This window comes from Scyliorhinus canicula, chromosome 19 (genome assembly GCF_902713615.1).
Source record: "Scyliorhinus canicula chromosome 19, sScyCan1.1, whole genome shotgun sequence".
NCBI classification, from domain to species: Eukaryota; Metazoa; Chordata; class Chondrichthyes; order Carcharhiniformes; family Scyliorhinidae; genus Scyliorhinus; species Scyliorhinus canicula.
The window spans coordinates 99,837,282-99,858,444 of record NC_052164.1 but is presented as its reverse complement, the minus strand read 5'-3'; the positions used below and the strand labels follow the sequence as shown (position 1 = coordinate 99,858,444).

The 21,163-nt window shown below is 48.1% G+C and overlaps 1 protein-coding gene across 1 annotated transcript in view; it reads right to left on the bottom strand.

Annotated features, from left to right (window-relative positions):
- Positions 1-3,167: 3,167 nt before the first annotated feature.
- The window catches only part of fxyd6 (FXYD domain containing ion transport regulator 6), a 91,338-nt gene continuing 73,342 nt past the window's right edge, over positions 3,168-21,163 (bottom strand). Inside the window, exons 10-15 of the mRNA XM_038778811.1 lie at positions 17,773-17,909; positions 14,216-14,360; positions 12,222-12,314; positions 8,396-8,432; positions 8,266-8,296; positions 3,168-3,535 (exon numbers count right to left, since the gene is read on the bottom strand). Coding sequence (XP_038634739.1) covers positions 8,272-8,296; positions 8,396-8,432; positions 12,222-12,314; positions 14,216-14,360; positions 17,773-17,909 — 437 coding nt within the window. The 3' untranslated portion in view covers positions 3,168-3,535; positions 8,266-8,271. The remainder of the gene's footprint in view (positions 3,536-8,265; positions 8,297-8,395; positions 8,433-12,221; positions 12,315-14,215; positions 14,361-17,772; positions 17,910-21,163) is intronic.

Here is a 21,163-nt window from a genome sequence, read left to right as displayed (position 1 = left end):
TGTCCGGAGGAAACCCACTCAGACACGGGGGAGAGCGTGCAGACTCCACACAGACAGTGACCCAAGCCAGGAATCTAACCTGGGACCCTGGAGTTCTGAAGCAACAGTGCTAACCACTGTGCCGCCTAAATAGGGCAGCATGGTAGCATTGTGGATAGCACAATCGCTTCACAGCTCCAGGGTCCCAGGTTCGATTCCGGCTTGGGTCACTGTCTGTGCGGAGTCTGCACATCCTCCCCGTGCGTGCGTGGGTTTCCTCCGGGTGCTCCGGTTTCCTCCCACACTCCAAAGATGTGCAGGTTAGGTGGATTGGCCATGCTAGATGGCCCTCAATGTCTCTTAGTGTTGGGTGGGGTTACTGGGTTATGGGGATAGGGTGGAGGTGTTAACCTTGGGTAGGGTGCTCTTTCCAGGAGCCGGTGCAGACTCGATGGGCCGAATGGCCTCCTTCTGCACTGTAAATTCTATGATCTAAATGCCCATTCTCATACCTGGGAAAATGGCAATATCACCTGTGGGCTGGCGTGTGCCATCGTGGCGATCAGCGGTTATGGTGACAGGTGCCGACACCAAAAACAACAACCCAGCACCACACCACCTGTGGCAGAAGCTGCCTCTCACAGATTGGTCTCTATCCCAATCAGCAGGAGTGCATCGTATGAAGTTTCACTTTTAATTCCAAATTTTTATTGAATTCAAATTCCACCATCTGCCGTGGGGAGGCGTCTCGAAGATGGGTCCCCAGAGAACCATCCTGGCTGGGTGTATGACCATACGAAGATGGGTCTCCAGAGAACCATCCTGGCTGGGGGTATCGCCATACGAAGATGGGTCCCCAGAGAACCATCCTGGCTGGGTGTATGACCATACGAAGATGGGTCCCCAGAGACCCATCCTGGCTGGGTGTATCGCCATACGACTGCCGCCCCCTCATAGAATCTACAATGCAGAAGGAGGCCATTTGGCCCATCGAGTCTGCACCCGGCCCTTGGAAAGATCACCCCTACTTAAGCCCATTCATCCACTCTATCCCGACTGGAACAGCTGTGCCGTCAGTGAGTCTTGCATACGTCTGACTTCTGGTGCATTTAATTTTTCTCCCGCCTGCTCATAGGAGTTTGTGTCCGATCCCACCTCGCCTAACTCGTGAAGTGAAATCCGTCCCAGGGCCGCATGCTGGGGGGCTGGCTGGATCAGGAGCCCAGATTTGGAATCATTCCTTGCAACGGTTCTGCCGAATGTAGCCACATGATGGCAGCAGAGGTTCAAAGTGACACTCCCAATTGAGATGGCAACTGGAATTCTTTCAAGGCCAGCGAGGGGGGTGTGGGGGTTGGGCGAGGGGGGTGTGGGGGTTGGGCACGGGGGGGGGGGGGGGGGGGTTTGCGGGGCAGTGGGGGGGGGGGGGGAGACAGGGTTTTTTGAAAACATTGCTAGACTGTCTGCCTGCTATGTACCCACCTCTGTTAATCTTGCTGGAGGTGGACTGCTACATGAGCTGCCGACCCGCAAAGGCGGACAGCCCCTTGCATACCGGCGAAGCTGCTGGTACCCTCCCCTTGTGGGACTGACCTTGGCAGCCCCCTCACTGACGCTGCAGCGCAGCAGCGGCCTGGAGGGAGCCTCCCGGCATTGTGTCCGTGGGCTGCCATTAGAACCTCCCCTCAATATTCCCTCTGGCACAAACAGACCATGAACCCTACCGAGGTGTCGCAGGGGTCAGTCCTCGGACCTCAACTGTTTACCATCTAGATAAATTGGATTGGATTTTGTTGACTGTCACATGTACCGAGGTACAGTGAAAAGTATTTTTCTGCGCGCAGCTCAACAGATCATTAAGTACATGAAAAGAAAATACAAACTAGGGCAACACAAGGTACACAATGTAACTACATAACACCAGCATCGGATGAAGCATACAGGGTGTAGTGTTAATGAGGTCAGTCCATAAGAGGGTCATTCAGGAGTCTGGTAACAGCGGGGAAGAAGCTGTTTTTGAGTCTGTTCGTGCGTGTTCTCAGACTTCTGTATCTCCTGCCGGATGGAAGAAGTTGGAAGAGTGAGTAAGCTGGGTGGGATTATTTGGCAGATGGAGTTTAATGTGGACAAATGTGAGGTTATCCTTTTTGGCTGAAAAATAGAAAGGCAAATTATTATCTGAATGGAAAGTAGATTCGAGATGCGTCTGGGCAGAGGGATCTGGGTATCTTTGTTCATGAATCACAGAAAGTCAGTATGCAGATACAGCACGTAATGATGGCAAACGGAATGTTAGCGTTTATTGCAAAAAGACGAGTATAAAAGTAGAGAAGTGTTGTTGCAATTGTATAGGGTGTTGGTAAGACCACATCTGGAGTATTGTGTCCAGTTTGGTCTCCTTATTTGAGGAAGGACGTGGTTAGAGTTAGGGTCCAACTGCATTGGAGACAGTTCAGAGGAGGTTCACCGGGGATGAACGGTTTTGGTTTATACTCGCTGGAGTTTAGAAGGATGAGAGGGGATCTGATCGAGGTTTATAAAAGGGATTGATAAAGTGAATGAGAGGTCACAGATAGGTTGAGAGACGGTAGATTTAAAACTAAGATGAGGAGGAACTACTTCTTGCAGCGGATGGTGAATTTGTGGAACTCGCTGCCCCACAGTGCGGTGGAGTCTGAATCATTAAATAGTTTCCAGAAGGAGATAGATACATTTCTGATTGAAAAAACAGGTTAAAGGGATATGGAGAAGAGGTAGGGAGGTGGATTTGAGACCATTTATTTAGAACCATAGAATCCCCACAGTGCAGAAGGAGGCCGTTCAGCCCATCGGGTCTACACTGAGCCTCTGAAGGAGCACCCTACCTTAGGCCCACTCCCTCATCCTATTGCTGTAATCCGCCTAACCGACAGGTCAATTTTATCATGGCCAATCCACCTAACCCCGTGCTGTACCTGTCCTGGGAGTGTTTGATGGGGACAGTGTAGAGGGAGCTTTACTCTGTATCTAACCCCGTGCTGTACCTGTCCTGGGAGTGTTTGATGGGGACAGTGTAGAGGGAGCTTTACTCTTTATCTAACCCCGTGCTGTACCTGCCCTGGGAGTATTTGATGGAGACAGTGTAGAGGGAGCTTTACTCTGTATCCATTCCTCACCTTGCACAAGAAACACAAGAAAATAAACTTCAATTTTTCTGTGTTGTGACAATCCTTAATTATCCGGAATGTTCAATTTATTTATTTTCAAGTCTCTGGATCATAAAAAGAGAGATGGCACACTGAATCACTATATTGGACTCTGTAACAAGGTGCAAACCGTACATTAAATTTGTTTCCCTCACACACATTAATCCCCAACCCCATGCCACAGCAACGAATTGGCCAGTTCTGTAGATGTTCAACATCGATGAACAGATGAGAGGCTTCCTATCCCCTAATATAGTCAGCATAATGATAAATATCACAAACTACTCCTACAATGGCATTTATTGCAGATGTTTAGAACTTGCTCCCAGTGGATGGGGTAAGGATCGACTCTCCTGCCCCACAGCCTGCATCTGAAAGAGAAAAAAAATTAGGTAAAACATACAGAATATTACAAAGTATTTACAGTAAGCAATTTCCTCCAGTAAATTCCTGCCAATGTTTACGCTCCAATTGAGCTTCGTCCCACTCTACCCTCTTGAACCCCATGAATATATCCTTCTGTTTCGATAACGATTCACCTGTGTCGATACGATAGGGCAGCATGGTAGCACAAGTGGATAGCACTGAAGGTTTACCCCTTATCCTCAAACTATAACCCCCTAGTTCTGGACTCCCCCACCATCGGGAACATTCTTTCTGAATCTACCATGTCTAATCCTGGTAGAATATTATAAGTTTCTATGAGATCCCCTCTCACGTTTCTCAACTCTAATGAATATAATCCTCACTGACTTAGTCTCTCCTCATATGACAGTCCCGCTATCCCAGGAATCAGTCCAGGGTCCCAAGTTCGATTCCCCGCTGGCTCACTGTCTGTGCGGAGTCTGCACGTTCTCCCCGTGTCTGCGTGGGTTTCATCCGGGTGCTCCGGTTTCCTCCGTCCAAAGACGGGCAGGTTAGGTGGATTGGCCATGATAAATTGCCCGTAGTGTCCTAAAAAGGTTAGGAGGGGTTATAGGGTTACGGGGATAGGGTGGAAGTGAGGGCTGAAGTGGGTCGGTGCAGACCCGATGGGCCGAATGGCCTCCTTCTGCACTGTATGGTCTACATCAGCCACATTCTCATCACCCTCTGGGTGAAGGCCCTGAATTCCCCATTGGATTTATTAATTGTATTCATTGATTGGAAATGGGCAGCAATTATTGCCCCTTCCTAGTTGCCCTTGTTTCCTTGTTTCGTAAGGCCATTTCAGAGTCAACCCCATTGCTGTGTGTCTGGAGCCAGACCAGGTAAAGACTAAAGGGACATTAGCGAATCACATGGGTTTTTGCAACACTTGACAATGGTTTCATGGACATCAATAGATCCAGATTTTTATCAAATCTGCCCACAGCATTATCCAGGGTCCCTGGATTACTAGTCCACTGACAATAATGCAGGATCGCTGCCTCCCCAATTTACGGGCGCAGGTACAGCAGGCAGGAACAAAGGCAAATAATATGTTGGCCTTCATAGCAAGAGGATTTGAGTATGGGAGTAGGGATGCTTTGCTGCAATTGTATAGGGCCTTGGTGAGGCCACACCTGGAGTATTGTGCGCAGTTTTGCTGTCCTTATCTGAGGAAGGATGTTCTTGCTATGGAGGGAGTGCAGCGAAGGTTTACCAGGCTGATTCCTGGGATGGCGGGACTGTCATATGTGGAGAGACTAAGTCGGTGAGAATTATATTCATTGGAGTTTAGAAGAGTGAGAGGGGATCTCATAGAAACTTATCAAACTCTAACAGGATTAGACAGGGTAGATTCAGAAAGAATATTCCCGATGGTGGGGGAGTCCAGAACTAGGGGGTCATAGTTTGAGGATAAGGAGTAACCTGTTAGGACTGAGGTGAGAAATTTCTTCACCCAGAGAGTGGTGAATCTGTGGAATTCACCACCACAGAAAGTAGTTGAGGCCAAACCTTGTGTAATTTCCAGAAGGAATTAGATACAGCTCTTGGGGCTAAAGGGATCATGGGATACGGGGGGAAGGCGGGGTCAGGGTATTGAACATAATGAATGGCGGAGCGGGCTCGAAGGGCCGAATGGCCTCCTCCTGCTTCTATTTTCTATGTAGGTTTCTCTGTATACTGTTGTATATTTCTGACCCCTGGTTCTTGTCCAGCCCAAAGGTTGAAATCTCTAAGTCTACCCGGCTGAAACATTTTGCAATCTAAACTACCTCAATTAGATTATCTTCAGTCAAGGGAGGTTCAGAGAGTGAGGTGGTCTTTAAAATTTAAAGTTGAAGTATAAGTTTTATATAGTTTCATAATTTTTTTATAATCTCTACATCTCTGTAAAGAGATTGTTGCTGTAAGTTAGTCAGGCACTGACTTTGAATAGAGGCCTCAGCTCTCCATAAGACACTGAACCAGATCATTCAATAGCAGGAACCTTTCCACATTTTTCTGCACTGAACTGCCCCTCGCTTGACTCAATGTCTTGGGATGTTTCATTACGTTAAAGGTGTGACATAAATAGAAGCTGTTGTTGTTGGTGATGATGTCCTGGCCAACAATCCAGCTTCAACCATGACCAGCAAAGGGCAGTTAGGGATGGGCAATAAATGTGAGTCTGGCCAGTGACTCCCACACCCCGTAACGGAATAAATATTTTTTTAAAACACAGATTGACCATACATGCAACTCATTACCATAGAAACAGAGGAATGGACAGGATCAGTAAACAGCAGTGTGGCCCCTGGGGAACACCACTTCACACAGCACCTCTCATAAAGATTGCCCACGGACTCAACCCCACCCTTTGCTGGGTTGTCCATTCTGTACAATTCACCCTCTGCTGTGTGCCTTACCCAAATCTCAACTCTCTCTTCCAGAATACTCTTTCCAACTATGAAGATTCCCAGTCTTTGCAGCTTCCTCCACCTCAGCTAATCTCAGTGTAGCTCCAATGCGTTGATGTCTTGCTTGTGAGGTGGTGCCCAGAATTACACCCAGTGTCCCAACAGGACCCATTCAGCACTGTGCTGGTGACCTCAAACCTTTCTCCTTTCCAACCCTGACCTTGTGCCCCTCCAGTGCTCCCTCCCGAGCCTCCTCCAGCACCCCCTCCATGCCTCCTCCAGCACCCCCTCCATGCCTCCTCCAGTGCCCCCTCCGTGCCTCCTACAGCACCCCCTCCAGTGCTCCCTCCTGTGCCTCCTCCAGTGCCCCCTCAGTGCCTCCACCAGCACCCCCTCCAGCACACCCTCCATGCCTCCTTCAGCAACCCCTAGCACCATCTCCGTGCGCCCTCCAGGCCTCCTCCCCTCCATGCCTCCTCCAGCACCCCCTCCATGCCTCCTCCAGCATCCCCTCCAGTGCTCCCTCCCGTGCCTCCTCCAGTGCCCCCTCAGTGCCTCCGCCAGCACACCCTCTATGCCTCCTCCAGCAACCCCCAGCACCATCTCCGTGCGCCCTCCACTGCCTCCATCATGCCCCCTCCAGCACACCCTCCATGCCTCCTCCAGCACCCCCTCCAGCACCCCCTCCATGCCTCCTCCAGTGCCCCCTCCTTGCCTCCTCCAGTGCTCCCTCCCGTGCCTCCTCCAGTGCCCCCTCATTGCCTCCGCCAGCACACCCTCTATGCCTCCTCCAGCAACCCCCAGCGCCCCCTCCGTACCCCCTCCAGCATCCCCTCCGTACCCACTGGAATATGGGATCTTAAAGCAATTCCAGGTTTATCCAGGTTACACAGCTCATCATAGAATCAATAATCAGAATCAATCAACTTCACCACCATTAATGTCACAAATTTGATCAAATCAGTCAACACCCAGCAAAATCAAATAGGATCAAACAGCCTTAATGGGAAAAATGTGGAAAGGTTCCTGCTATTGAATGATCTTGTTCAGTGCCTTATGGAGAGCTGAGGCCTCCTTTCAAAGTTGGTGTCTGACTAACTTACAGCAATAATCACTTTACAGAGATGTAGAGACTATAAAGTTCACAGGAATGTTATAAAGTAAAAATATAACCAAGTCACAAAGGGGGACAGAAGGCCAAGTGACCAAAAGCTGGTTCAAAGAGGTAATGAGGCAGAGAGGGAGTTCCAGAGTCCGGGGCTCAGTCAGCAGAAGGCCTATTGTGGAGCGATTAGGAGTGGGAATGGCCAGGTGGCTGAATTAGATATCACCCAGGGCCGTGGAGTTGGGCGAGGTTACGGAGATAGGGAGTTGTGAGGCCGCGGAAGGATTTGAAATGAAGGATGAGAATTTAAAAATCGAGACATTGCTTGACCAGGAGCATGTATAGGTCAGTGGAGACCAGTGCTCACTGACCTATACATGCTCCTGGCACAGTAGCACAGTGGTTAGCACAGTTGCTTCATAGCACCAGGGTCCCAGGTGACCTATACATGCTCCTGGCACAGTAGCACAGTGGTTAGCACAGTTTCTTCATAGCACCAGGGTCCCAGGTGACCTATACATGCTCCTGGCACAGTAGCACAGTGGTTAGCACAGTTGCTTCATAGCGCCAGGGTCCCAGGTTCGATTCCCGGCTTGGGTCACTATTGGTGCAGAATCTGCTCGTTCTCCCAGTGTCTGTGTGGGTTTCCTCTGGGTGTTTTGGTTTCCTCCCACAGTCCAAAGATATGCAGGTTAGGTGGATTGGCCATGCTAAATTGGCCTTAGTGTCCAAAGAAAAAGGATAAGTGGGGTTACGGGGATAGGGTGGAGGTGTGGGCTTCAGTAGGGTGCTCTTTCCAAGGGCTGGTGCAGACTCGATGGGCCAAATGGCCTCCTTCTGCACTGTAAATTTTATGATGGGGGAAATGGTGCCCGGTTAAGACACTGGCAGCAGAAATTTCGACGGCTTCAAGGTCACGGAGGGTAGAATGTGGAGACCAGCGAGGAAGAATGTGTCGGAGTGACCGAGTTTGGAGTTAACGATATCGTGAATGACTCTCAGCAGATAAATTGAGACAGGGGTGAAGTCGGGCAATGTTCGGGAGGTGGAAATAGGCAGTCTTACAGGTGGAACCCCAATTTCTTCTGAGAATAGTACAGTTTAGTTCACAATATGAAGCACTTTGTCACATTTCTGATAGAGATTCCTTCTCCACTGTAGCTCATAAAGAAAAACTCAAAGGGTTGAGTACCATCGTCTAAATGTCATCGTCCTTCTGTGATCTAAAAAGAATCACCAAAAAGAGCTTTGTCAGCAGCAGCCACACAAACACACATTTGTTAAACATCTTAAAACGCAGCAAAATAATCTTTACAAATTACCGTTTGTGCGTTTTGCCTGGACACCGGAATCTTCTGCCTGCAGTGACAGAGACAAACGGCAGGTTTTAGTCATTTAATGATATTGAACATTTGTTCATGTAACAAAGCTCTAACCCTGAGCTCACACTGACTCTGAACTCTCCCTGTTTCAATCACCCAGTTGCACAAAGGGACTTCCTGGAAAATAGATAGGTCTCTGAAAATAAATGAAAGTATATTTGTCAAAGTAATAGGGTCAAAATGAATGTTACAGGATATCTCTCGAGTGATGTACACAGCGTTCCGTGTGTGTGTGTGTGTGTAGTGCACACAGCATTCTGTAACTTTGTGAAGTTGTGTTCAGTGTGCATAAAGTGTACACAGCCTTCTGTGTGTGTTTGTGAAGTTGTGTACAGTGCCCAGTGTGCATGAAGTGGTGTGCACAACATTTTGTGTGTATGTGAGAGAGAGAGAGAAGTGTCGTACACAGCATTGTGTGTGAAGTAGTGTACACAACGTTCTGTGTGAGTGCAAAGCAGTGTACAGTGTTTGGTGTGGGTGAAGTGTGCACTGTTACAATACCTGGGCGGGGGCACAATCAGTTCCAACAGCACAGACCCAGAGTCCCAACATCAGTAAATTAACCCAATAATTTGTGCATTCTCCGGAGATCTTTAATCCTTGAAATGAAACTAAATGAAATGAAAATCGCTTATTGTCACGAGTAGGCTTCAATGAAGTTACTGTGAAAAGCCCCTAGTCGCCACATTCCGGTGCCTGTCCGGGGAGGCTGGTACGGGAATTGAACCGTGCTGCTGGCCTGCTATAAAAGCCAGCGATTTAGCCCAGTGAGCTAAACCAGCCCAATTGACTGCTCCAATGAGTAAAAGGCAGCAGATTTATAAGTAAAACATTAAAAGCTCTATAACAGGAGTAAAAGCTGAACATATAATGGAACAATGGTGTGGTGAATCACAGTAGCGTAATTCACACTGTATTACACATGTTGTGTAAACCAGGGGCTGGTTTAGCTCACAAGGCTAAATCGCTGGCTTATAAAGCAGACCAAGCAGGCCAGCAGCACAGTTCGATTCCCGTACCAGCCTCCCTGGACAGGCGCCGGAATGTGGCGACTAGGGGCTTTTCACAGTAACTTCATTGAAGCCTACTCGTGACAATAAGCAATTTTCATTTTCATTTTCATTTCATTGTACTATGTCTCTGTAAACTCGGCACACGAGCAGTTGCGCTGCTCTGCCACTAGGGGGAGATGCACTGGGAGTGTACGGGAGTTTGTACTGGGCTCCACCCACGGCTCCTCCCCCTAACCGGAAGTATAAAGGTTGATGCTGAGAGCCTGCCTGCCAGTTCATCTGGAGTTCATCTTGTCACAGGCAGGCTCTGTTGTAAGACGATTAAAACCACTGTTCGCTTCTAACCACGTGTCGCGTGAATTGATGGTCTCATCAAATGGTCTACTATAACTATTCTCAAGAGCCCGCCCGCCCTCCATCCAGATACGTACAAGACAGACACACGAAGGGATAAGAAACGTTAAAAAAAATAACCGGGATTAAGAGGTATGATTTAGGTTGGTTTAGCACACTGGGCTAAACCGCTGGCTTTTAAAACAGACCAAGGCAGGCCAGCAGCACGGTTCAATTCCCATACCAGCCTCCCCAAACAGGCGCCGGAATGTGGCGACTAGGGGCTTTTCACAGTAACTTAATTGAAGCCTACTCGTGACAATAAGCGATTTTCATTTCATTTTCATTTCATGAGATATTTCAGGATCCCCACTGCTGAGGTTGTGGTTTTTGTGGTCCGCGATCTTCCAAGGACGTGAAGTGTTGAACTCCTCACTTGGTTTACCTTTCCGAATGGTTGTCTTCAATTAGAACATGGAGAGAGTAACTCCAGAGAGTTACTTGCATTTGTTACTGACAGTCTAACTCTCAGATCCACTGAGGTAATATTAGCAGTCTTTATCTGAGGATTCACTGGGTTTTTAAGCAGCCCCTTCTTCCTACAGGTCACGCTGGGCTAGGTTCTTCAGCTGATAGAAAGGGTGTTTTACATCACCAGCCCTCCCAAACAGATATAAAATTCTCACAGACCCGACAACTGCCTGATGGCTTTTAAATAGAAATGACACCCCCGGGCTTCACTGAAACCAATTTAAATCACCAAGCTTAGAGAGAGAGATTTGCTCTGTGCTGCCTTCCAGGTCGAAACCCCCCAAAACAAAACTACTTTACAAAATGGTTTGCTGTGTTCTTCAGAACATTCTGGAGTGCATGACCAATCATCTGTGAAAATATGAAACGTCTGGAATTCCAGAAGAGGCGATTGGCTGGTAGCCGAGTCCATCAAAATGACATCATGGGCTATGCCACACAGCATACTGAAACACAGGAGTCTGCTGGATCCATCCACATAGCAGCTTGCAGGGGGAGGGGGGGGGGGGGGGGGGGGCTCAGCTCAAAACCAAAAGTCTGTAAGGTTGCGCAGGACAAAAATTAAAAAGAAAAACACAAAACAGGCAAGTATTTAACAAGTTCCAAACAGACAGTACACAGTGTTTTGTGTGTGTGTGTGACTGTTCAGTGTGCATGAAGTAGTGTACACAGCATTTGTGGGTAAGAAATAGTGTACACGGCTTTCTGTGTGTATGTGTGTGTGTTGATGCACGATCAATTACACAAAGACGAGAGTTGGATACAACTGAGGCTTTATTGCTCTAAGATGTGTGGCCTCCCACAGCAGCTAGAGAAATGGCTGCTGCATGGAGGAAACACATATTTATACTCCGCCTACTGGGCGGTGCCAGCAGGCAGGAACTGATGGAACCATCAATTCAGCGAACACATGTAGTTGGATCTGAACAGAGGCTTTAATACACTTACAATAGAGCCAGCCTATTCATCGTTAAACTTCAGGTGAACTGGCAGGCTGGCTCTAAGGCACTGATCTTTATACATCGGTCCCAGGGGGAGGAGTCCTGGGCGGAACCAAGGGAGGAGCCCAGTACAAACTCTCACGTACTCCCAGAGCGACTCCCCCTGGTGGTCGGATAGTGCAACTGCACTTACAATGGGTAGATAATGAACATATATACATGGAGTGATATTGGCAACTATATATAGTGTGAATCACATTCACCACAGGAACTACCATCGTACCTGTAGTACAGGTCCTACCATACATCATCTAACATAGGTGCAACAGTGGTTTACCACATGTGTGAAGTCATGTACAGTGTTCAGTGTGCATTAGGTACACCGCGTTCTGTGTGTGAAATAGTGTACAATGTTCGCTGTGTGCGAATTGGTGTACACAACGTTTGATGTGTCTGCGTGAAGGGGTGTACACAATGTTCTTTGTGTGTGTATTAAGTGGTTGGTGAACAATGTTCTATGTGGTGTATGTGGGTGAAATGTGTTTAGTGTGTGAGAAGTGTGTGCAGTATTTGTGTGTGTGTGAGTGAAGCAGTGTACAGTTGTGTGCGTGAAGGGGTGTACACAATGTTCTTTGTGTGTGTATTAAGTGGTTGGTGTGTACAGTGTTCTATGTGGTGTATGTCTGTGAAGTGGTATACACAGTGTTCAGTGTGTGTGTACGAAGTATGTCCAGTGTTGTGTGTGTGTGCGTGCGTGCGAGTGAAGCAATGTACAGTGGTGTGCGTGAAGGGGCGTACACAATGTTCGGTGTGACTATTCTACATTAACGAACATTTCTCAGATGAACCGTGCTCTAATGTGGCCGTAAAGGTATGTCAACAACTTCGTTAAACAGCTTTACTAATTTTTACACCAGAGTGTGACTGAATTTGGGATTGTGAACTCACTCAGAATAATGACTATTCCCACAAAGAACGCAGCAACAGCAAAGATCAGGCCCCCTTTTCGAACAGATTCATAATCTGCATAAAATGGAGAAAGGATTAATTCATTTTTAAAGGATCCAAGCTGCTTCTGAATGGCTTCAGGTACTTACTGGAAAGTACTCAAGATTAATTTATGTGCAGAGTGAGTGTTATGTGTTAGCAAATGTGTACGCTGGTGTGTGTGCATGTATGAGAGAGAGAGATTGTGTCTGTGTACGGTGTGTGAGAGAGGGTGTGTGTGTGAGAGAGTCTATGAGTGTATGTGTGCATGTGTGAGAAAGTGTGTGTGAGTGTGCTGTGTGAGAGAGAGTATGTGCTGTGTGTGTACTGTGTGAGTGTATGTGTGAGAGAGTTTGTGTGTGTATGCATGTGTGAGAAAGTGTGTGCTATGTGTGGGAGAGTGTGTGAATGTACTGTGTGAGAGTGAGTATGCATGTCTGTGAGTGCGAGCATATGTTGTGTGAGAGAGTGTGTATCTGAGTGTCAGTGTGTGTGCATGAGAAGGTGTTTGTGAGAATGTGTGTGCTGTTGAGAGAATGTGTGTGCTATTGAGAGAATGTGTGTGTGTCCACGCTCATGTTACTGAGGGTGAGATGATCCATAAAGCACTGAAATTCTTATTTCTAAAATGTTTGATTTTGTTTTGTGGACACACCTAAAATAGCTGACAATGTGGTGGCGCGATTCTCAAGCTGCTAGCGGATGAGATTTCTGTGGGTTGCCCTGCATTGAATCATAGGGAGGTTGGGACACTGACGAATATTGTGGCGTTTCACTAAATATCTTTGAGAATCACAGAACTGTCCTTTGGGAGCCTGGGTATCTGGGCTCGTATCCAGGTAAGCAAATAGTGCATTGGGCAGAATTCTCTCTAGGGATTCAGGGCTTTCAGCTTTTGGATCCTGTGAAGTGAGTTGTCAACTCTGGTGGGATTGTTCCGAGAGATTTCATCTCACAAACTCCCAACTTCAACCTGATGCTATTGGTCACTGAATGTCTCTAATCGGAGAGCCAATAGGAAAGCAAACAGAGACTTTGCTACCTTATTGGACAATTATTGACTCTCAGTTAAGCATTTCCCCCCCCCCCCCCCCCATGTCAGATATTTTCAGATCACGATGAATAAATGATCAGCAAGGCGATCAACTGCTGACTGTCCGGATAGTGCAGTCTCGTGTGTGATATTAAACCAAACCTCGATTTACAAATCCTGAGATCAGCCAGCCCGGAGTCCCCAAGATGTGGGGCTGGAAGATTCTGACCCAAGAAGCCTCGTTTGGAAGAGGTACCTTTGGGCGAGGACAGCTCAGAATGTTTATGCCAATTGACTTTTCAAAGGATTTAGTGCAGATTAATCACGGGGCGCGGGCTGGATTCTCCGCACCCCAGCCTGTGTCTCTCGGCGGAGCGCCGTTCGCTGGCGGCAGGTTCTCTCTTCCCATTGATGCCACCCAATGCCAACGGGAAACCCACGGGCGGGTTGCCCTGCCAGCGGGAATACAGATACCCGACGGCCGGAGAATTCCATCCATTACCTGTAGCAGGTCACCGTGTTTTCACATCAGACGGCCAATCCCCAAATGCCCTTGAGATCAGCCGGCTGCAGTCCGCCTGATGTAGGTACACCCACAGTGCTGTTAGGGAGGGAGTTCCAGTATTTTGACCCAGCCACAATGAAGGAACGGCCGATATATTTCCAAGTCAAGATGGTGTGTGACTCAATGGGGAAATGCTGTTTTCGTGCAGCCCTCCGAGCTGCCCTTGAAACATTTAGATGGAGTTGAACTATGGTGTATAAAGGAACGTGGTTTTCAAAGATTAGCCTAAGAGATTGAGAGATACAGAACCCAAAAGCTACCCTACAGCACATCAGTGTAATCCCTGGGAGGGAGGAAATCAACGAACAGCTGCTCCAAAATAGGAACCAAGGTTATCGGGTGGGGTAGATTTGAACTTTGTGCCTCGTGGAGAACCAGCCATGTTAAATCTATCGCCCATCCAACCCTTGACCCAACTCCCCTTTCTGCCAAAGTCAATGGAAGGAAAAGTTGAGGGGTGTTGTCTACCGAGCAAGCAATCCTCTGTTGCCTGGCTTGCCACCTGGTGGAGACAGGTATCATCTACCCCAGTGACCCTGCTCCCCCCCCCCCCCCACCCCCCTCCCCTACCCCCCTCCCCCCACCCCCCCCCACCCCCCACAGCAAAGACCAGTCAGCAGGCCAGAGCCAGAACAAGGACGTGGTGAAGGTGGGTTGGAGCCAGGTATCAGAAGCAAATCTTGTCCATGTCCATGTTGCCAATCCTGTCGATACACAGGACAGTGGCAGTGCAGAGGGAACATTGGTTGGAGGGTGCTATCTCTCTCTTCTTTGTTTTTTTTCTTTTTTCTTTTTTTTTGTTTTTGTTCTTTCCTTTTGTTTGAAGTTACTCTTGAAGCTGGGGGGGTATTGTTCATGGGGTGTTACCGCGGTTGTTTATTAATAGAGTTAAGATGTTTATATTTTGTATTTTGTAAAAATTTCAATAAAAATTATTTTTAAAAAAAGAGATGGAAAAGGACAGAGAGCGATGGTGAATCATGTTTCTGGAGACAAACGTGCAGCTGTGCACCGCCTGGGAAAGTAGTGCAAACAGATTCAATCGGAACTTTCAAAGGGACATTGGAAGAAAACGTTGCAGCGATATAGGGAAAGAGTGCGGGGGAGGGGGGGGGGGGGAGTGAAGATAATTAAATATAACTCTTTCAAAGTGCTGCCTCACACCCAGGGATCAGGGATAGAGGGCTGTAAGGCCTTTCTTCCATATAGTAAGATTATGGAGTTAGTGACGGGTTAGACAGGGAGATGTTGCTGAAAACAACGGGACTGGTGGCCTGAACAGCATATAGGGGCTGTTTAGCACAGGGCTAAATCGCTGGCTTTGAAAGCAGACCCAGGCAGGCCAACAGCGCGGGTTCAATTCCCGTACCAGCCACCCCAAACAGGCGCCGGAATGTGGCGACTAGGGGCTTTTCACAGTAACTTCATTGAAGCCTACTTGTGACAATAAGCGATTTTCATTTCATTACTCAGGCTGGAATCAGCTCTCTAATACAAAGTGACACCATAGATTCATTTTACTGAATAAACTGCACGTGTCCCAAATCATGTTTATTTTGGAGAAGGAACATATTTTTAACCAGCTGTAATATACTCACACAATTCACTTTTAGATATTTGCACTCGTTTGCCTGGAACTGTCTTATTGCGCTCAATTTTCTCCCTTCCCACCCTGAAGGCAATGAGTCAGTGGTTGCTCGGCAGCAGCAGGTGCGGGGCGGTAGCCATCTTGTTTTCAAGGTCATGAACCATCGTCAATGACACTGAAAGGCTTTCAGTGACCCAGAAAACAAAAATCCCCTTCAACAATGTCTCGCTCAGAGTCTGAAAGGAGGTCACTGGGAGAACGGAGAGGCGCTCACTGGGGTGATCTTAATGACGTGTTTGGTGTGTGACCTCATTTTATCCCTCATGTCCCGTGCATCCAGAATGGGCTTCCGTTGCCAGGCAACAGTGTGCTGGGAGTTAGTGGAGGACTGGCAGATGGATTTACCGCACGTTCTGGTTGACCAGCGTCCCCTCCTGCAGGGAGAAGCTTTGTTTTTCTTTGCTGGAAGTGATTATACTGCAGGCAGGGTTTGTGCTGCTGTGAACTACTCAGCCCATTGTCAAACCGCACAGCAGCCCCGGCGCACTGTCACTTCGGATTCGACATATGGCCCCTTGTCAAGGCCTTGTGAGGCTTTTGGTTGCCTTGGTTACGGTTCTGTAGAGGGTTGCCAGCCTCCGGGTTTGGCCTGGATTCTCCGGGAATTGAAGATCAATCTCCAGGACGCTGATATGTGCGGCCTGGCGAAAAATCATCGAGGCATGGAAGGGGGCGCTTTTCATGTCATTGTCTTTGAGTGTTTTTCTTTGCCAAGAAAGGGTGGAAAATGGGGGAGGTGGGGGGGGGGGGGGGGGGGGGAGGAAAGCTGTTTGTTTGACAGGCAAGCATCATCCAATTGGGCAATGAGTCTTTTTGTTTTCCAATTGGCACAGGGATGGACGTACGTCACAGGGATGGACGTGTTGGCAGAATAACAGCTGGACCCTGGGGGCAGGCCAGCTGATGGAATCTCCAGGAATACATTTGATCACAGTTGGCAACCCCTAGATCTGCGCGGCCCCAAAGCTCACGATTTGGGCTTACTCCGCCCACTCCTGATTCACGTGTGGCACTAAAGACTCGAAATAAAAGGGAATCTGGAATATACTGCCGGATGCGAGAACTTTCAGAAGATTAGCCAAAGAAAACATCCATCACGAGGCAGCTCCGACGTTCACTCAGTTTGTTGCGATATTTGATCGGTCCCAGAGTCGAACCATTCTAAGAATGAAAATCATGAGGAGGAAAATGGGGTTGCCAACCCTCGAGGAATTGAAGATTCATGTCCAAGAGCCACACCCCTCTGAGCAGAATTCAGGAGAAAGGTCGCGGGGGCATCCAAGATTCCGGGATTTTCCGGCATCCTCGTGGCATATTTTCCAGCAGAGGAAGTGGCCTGCCATTGGTCGGTGGCAGGACCTCCTGGTCCTCACCAATGTCTACGGACATTTGCATTGTGCCGCTCCCTGTGCTGCCGGGGAACGTGTTGTGTCCATTCACCATCGACAGGACCGGAAGTGAAGGGCTGGAAAACTGTGGCCATTGTGTGTTTTTACATTTTCCTAATTGTTGATTATTAGAGAAAGCTCCCAAAAGCTGTTGGGCCATGCAAGATGGGTGGAGACAAAGCTTCATACGGTGGGAATGCACCCAGAGTGAATAATGTAGCTGCAAGAGCTGATCAGAGGCTGCGGCGAGGAACTCACCTCCTGACCCCACCAAAGCCTGACCACCATCTACAAGGCACTCATCGGGAATGAGATGGAAAACTCCCCACTTGCCTGGATGAGTGCGGCTCCAACAACACAAGAAGCTTAACACCATCCAGGACGAAGCAGCTCCGTTTGTTTGGCACCCCTTCCACAAACATTCACTCCCTCCACTACCAACGCGCAATGGCAGCCGTGTGTACCATCTGCAAGGTGCACTGCAGCAACTTATGCAGCACCTTCCAAACCCACGACCCACTACCATCTAGAAAGACAAGAGCAGCAGATGCCTGGGAACCCCATCCCCTGGAGGTTCCCCTCCAAGTCACTCACCACCCTGACTTGGAAATATATCCCCGTTCTTTCACTGTCGCTGGGTCAAAATCTTGGAACTCCCTCCCCAACAGCACAGTGGAAGTACCTACACCACATGGACTGCAGCGGTTCAAGAAGGCAGCTCACCACCACCACTTGTTCAAGGGAAATTCAGGATGACCTAACCAGCGAAGCCCACACCCACGAAATGATAAAAAGAACAGAGTTGGCAACACTGCTTCAGGGTTCGTCCCCCACCCTCATTGGATCTAGGAATCAATTCAATCATGAACTCACCGTACGTGAAGCGAGTATCGGATAATTCGGCTGTAAAAGAGAAGAGAAGCGATCCAGTTAGACAATGTTTTGATAACAGAGGATGCTCCCTCCTCCTCTTGCAAGGGGCTTTTGGCACTAATGCCCTGCTCAATTGACTGACCTAAATGAGAGTTTACATCGGATTGTTGGGTCACACGTTGGGATCACAGCAGAACGCAGCCTTGAGTTCCATTTGACACCAACACCTTTCAATAGGGTAATGTTTGGGACCAGGAATCCTGGCTGTTTCTCCCCCCCCCCCCCCCCCCCCCCCCCCCCCCCCTTCTCCTTCCCCTTATCCATTGGCCACCTCCCCATGAACTCTGCTGACACCGCAGTTTGGAGATGGAAAGGAACTGGGAATCCTCCTCTTCGCATCGCGCATTTTCCCAGTGGCTCATGGGAGGATATTTTCATCAGCCCTGCTCCCTCCCTGCCTCCCCTTTGACCTCTGACCCTGGGCTCAGACCGGGTGTCAAGTAGATGTATTTTTAATTCATTTGAAGAATATTGAACTAATTTGCAGCTTTGATTTGCTGAAAAGACTTTTTGAAATCTGTGGCCTCTGATAGGCTCAAGCCAGTAACTCTTTGATATTGAAAGGTCACAGGTTCAGACTCGCTCAGACTTCACAGCACCATGAGCTCATCTAGAACGTTGTTACTTGTGTGATGAATGTAGAAATAGTTATATATTACATTTTACATTCTGTGGCAGTAATGTTATTAAAGAACTCTGGTTGAAAATACATACACAGGCAGTGTGACTGCTGAAGTTGTAATTAATGAGTCGTTATAAGTAAGGTCATGATTGATTCCAACCACTTAGTCGGTTACAGCTAATGGAGTGTTTTGATTGCTTGAGATTCCCTGGAGTGTCGACAATTTATGGGGGAAGAGGTGTTTAGTCCTAGCTAAACAGGTCATGGAACTTAGTGTGATACAGATGATTAATTAATGGGAGAAGCCAGGTCTGTCTAGTTTTGTTACAGAATTTTAAGTGGAACATCTGTTTTGTCAAATGCTGTCAGGTTGAGTAGAGGTATACTGGATCTGCTCTTGAAATGAACTCTTTCCAAAGATCTGCACAGCTAAGCAAGTAATCTGTTCTGTCAACTTTATTTATAAGTGACATTTGAACTGTATTGGGTTGCTTCACTGGAGTTAGTAGCATGTTTAGATCGTAAGTTCAAGTTTTTTGCTTAAGAACTGTTTAACTGATCATTGTAAAGCTATTTTCTTTGATGTTAATGTGGTTAATTCTGTGTTTAAATTGACGTTTATTTTGAAATAAAAGATACCTATTGGTAAGAGTCATTACTCCTGGTGAAGTATCCTTTGCTCAGTTTTACAAATTTTAAAAAAGTGTTTGGAGTCCTTGTCCGGTATCCTTTTAAAAAAAAATTTAGAGTACCCAATTCATTTTTCCCAATTAAGGGGCAATTTAGAGTGGCCAATCCACCTAGCCTGCACATCTGTGGGTTGTGGGGGTGAGACCCACGCAAACACAGGGAGAATGTGCAAACTCCACACGGACAGTGACCCAGAGCCGGGATCGAACCTGGGACCCTCGGCCGCAGTGCTAACCCAGTGCGCCACCGTGCTGCCCTTTGTCCGGTATCCTAACGAATTCCGGGATCTGGTCCGGTATCCTAACAAATGCCGGGATCTGGTCCAGTATCTAGTCTGGATCCTAACACTTGTGTTGAGCAGCAAATCCAATATCAGCAGCAACAGAGCATCTTTAATAAAGGAAATTGGCACAACACACATCACAGGAGCATTAGCAAAAGAACATTTGATATTGAGCAACATAAGGAGGTATTAGGACAGACATCCAAAAGGTTGGCCAAACGGAGATACATTTGCAGGAGTGTCTTCAAGGAGGGAAGAAAAAGATGTGCATTTATATAGCACCACTTGTCACCTTAGGATGCCCAACAAGTGTTTTGCCGGCAAGGAGGAGGAGTCGTCACTGTTATAAGGAAGGAAAGATAAAGATGTGGCATTGGACAACGTGGCTTGTGACAGATATCTGGTGAGTGAAAGATAAATGGTTAGAGAGCATGAGGGAGAGGGTGACAAAGATAATAAGAAATGGAACCAGACTGTTGGAGAGAGGAAATATCAAAATGTGCGCATTGGTGTACAGCTGAATGTTTGGGCTGGAAACAGAGTGAAACATTCCAGTGAAGAATTGCATCTCAAACATGACTTATGTAAATGTTGGAACAGGAAAAGTACACACACTGACCCTACACACTGTAGCCACACACTGACCCTACACACTGTAGCCACACACTGACCCTACACACTGTAGCCACACCGACCCTACACACTGTAGCTACACTGACCCTACACACTGTAGCCACACTGACCCTACACACTGTAGCCACACACTGACCCTACACACTGTAGCCACACACTGACCCTACACACTGTAGCCACACACTGACCCTACACACTGTAGCCACACACTGACCCTACACACTGTAGCCACACCGACCCTACACACTGTAGCCACACACTGACCCTACACACTGTAGCCACACTGACCCTACACACTGTAGCCACACCGACCCTACACACTGTAGCTACACTGACCCTACACACTGTAGCCACACTGACCCTACACACTGTAGCCACACACTGACCCTACACACTGTAGCCACACTGACCCTACACACTGTAGCCACACTGACCCTACACACTGTAGCCACACACTGACCCTACACACTGTAGCCACACACTGACCCTACACACTGTAGCCACACACTGACCCTACACACTGTAGCCACACACTGACCCTACACACTGTAGCCACACACTGACCCTACACACTGTAGCCACACACTGACCCTACACACTGTAGCCACACACTGACCCTACACACTGTAGCCACACACTGACCCTACACACTGTAGCCACACACTGACCCTACACACTGTAGCCACACCGACCCTACACACTGTAGCCACACACTGACCCTACACACTGTAGCCACACACTGACCCTACACACTGTAGCCACACTGACCCTACACACTGTAGCCACACACTGACCCTACACACTGTAGCCACACACCGACCCTACACACTGTAGCCACACTGACCCTACACACTGTAGCCACACTGACCCTACACACTGTAGCCACACACTGACCCTACACACTGTAGCCACACTGACCCTACACACTGTAGCCACACACTGACCCTACACACTGTAGCCACACACTGACCCTACACACTGTAGCCACACTGACCCTACACACTGTAGCCACACTGACCCTACACACTGTAGCCACACTGACCCTACACACTGTAGCCACACACTGACCCTACACACTGTAGCCACACACTGACCCTACACACTGTAG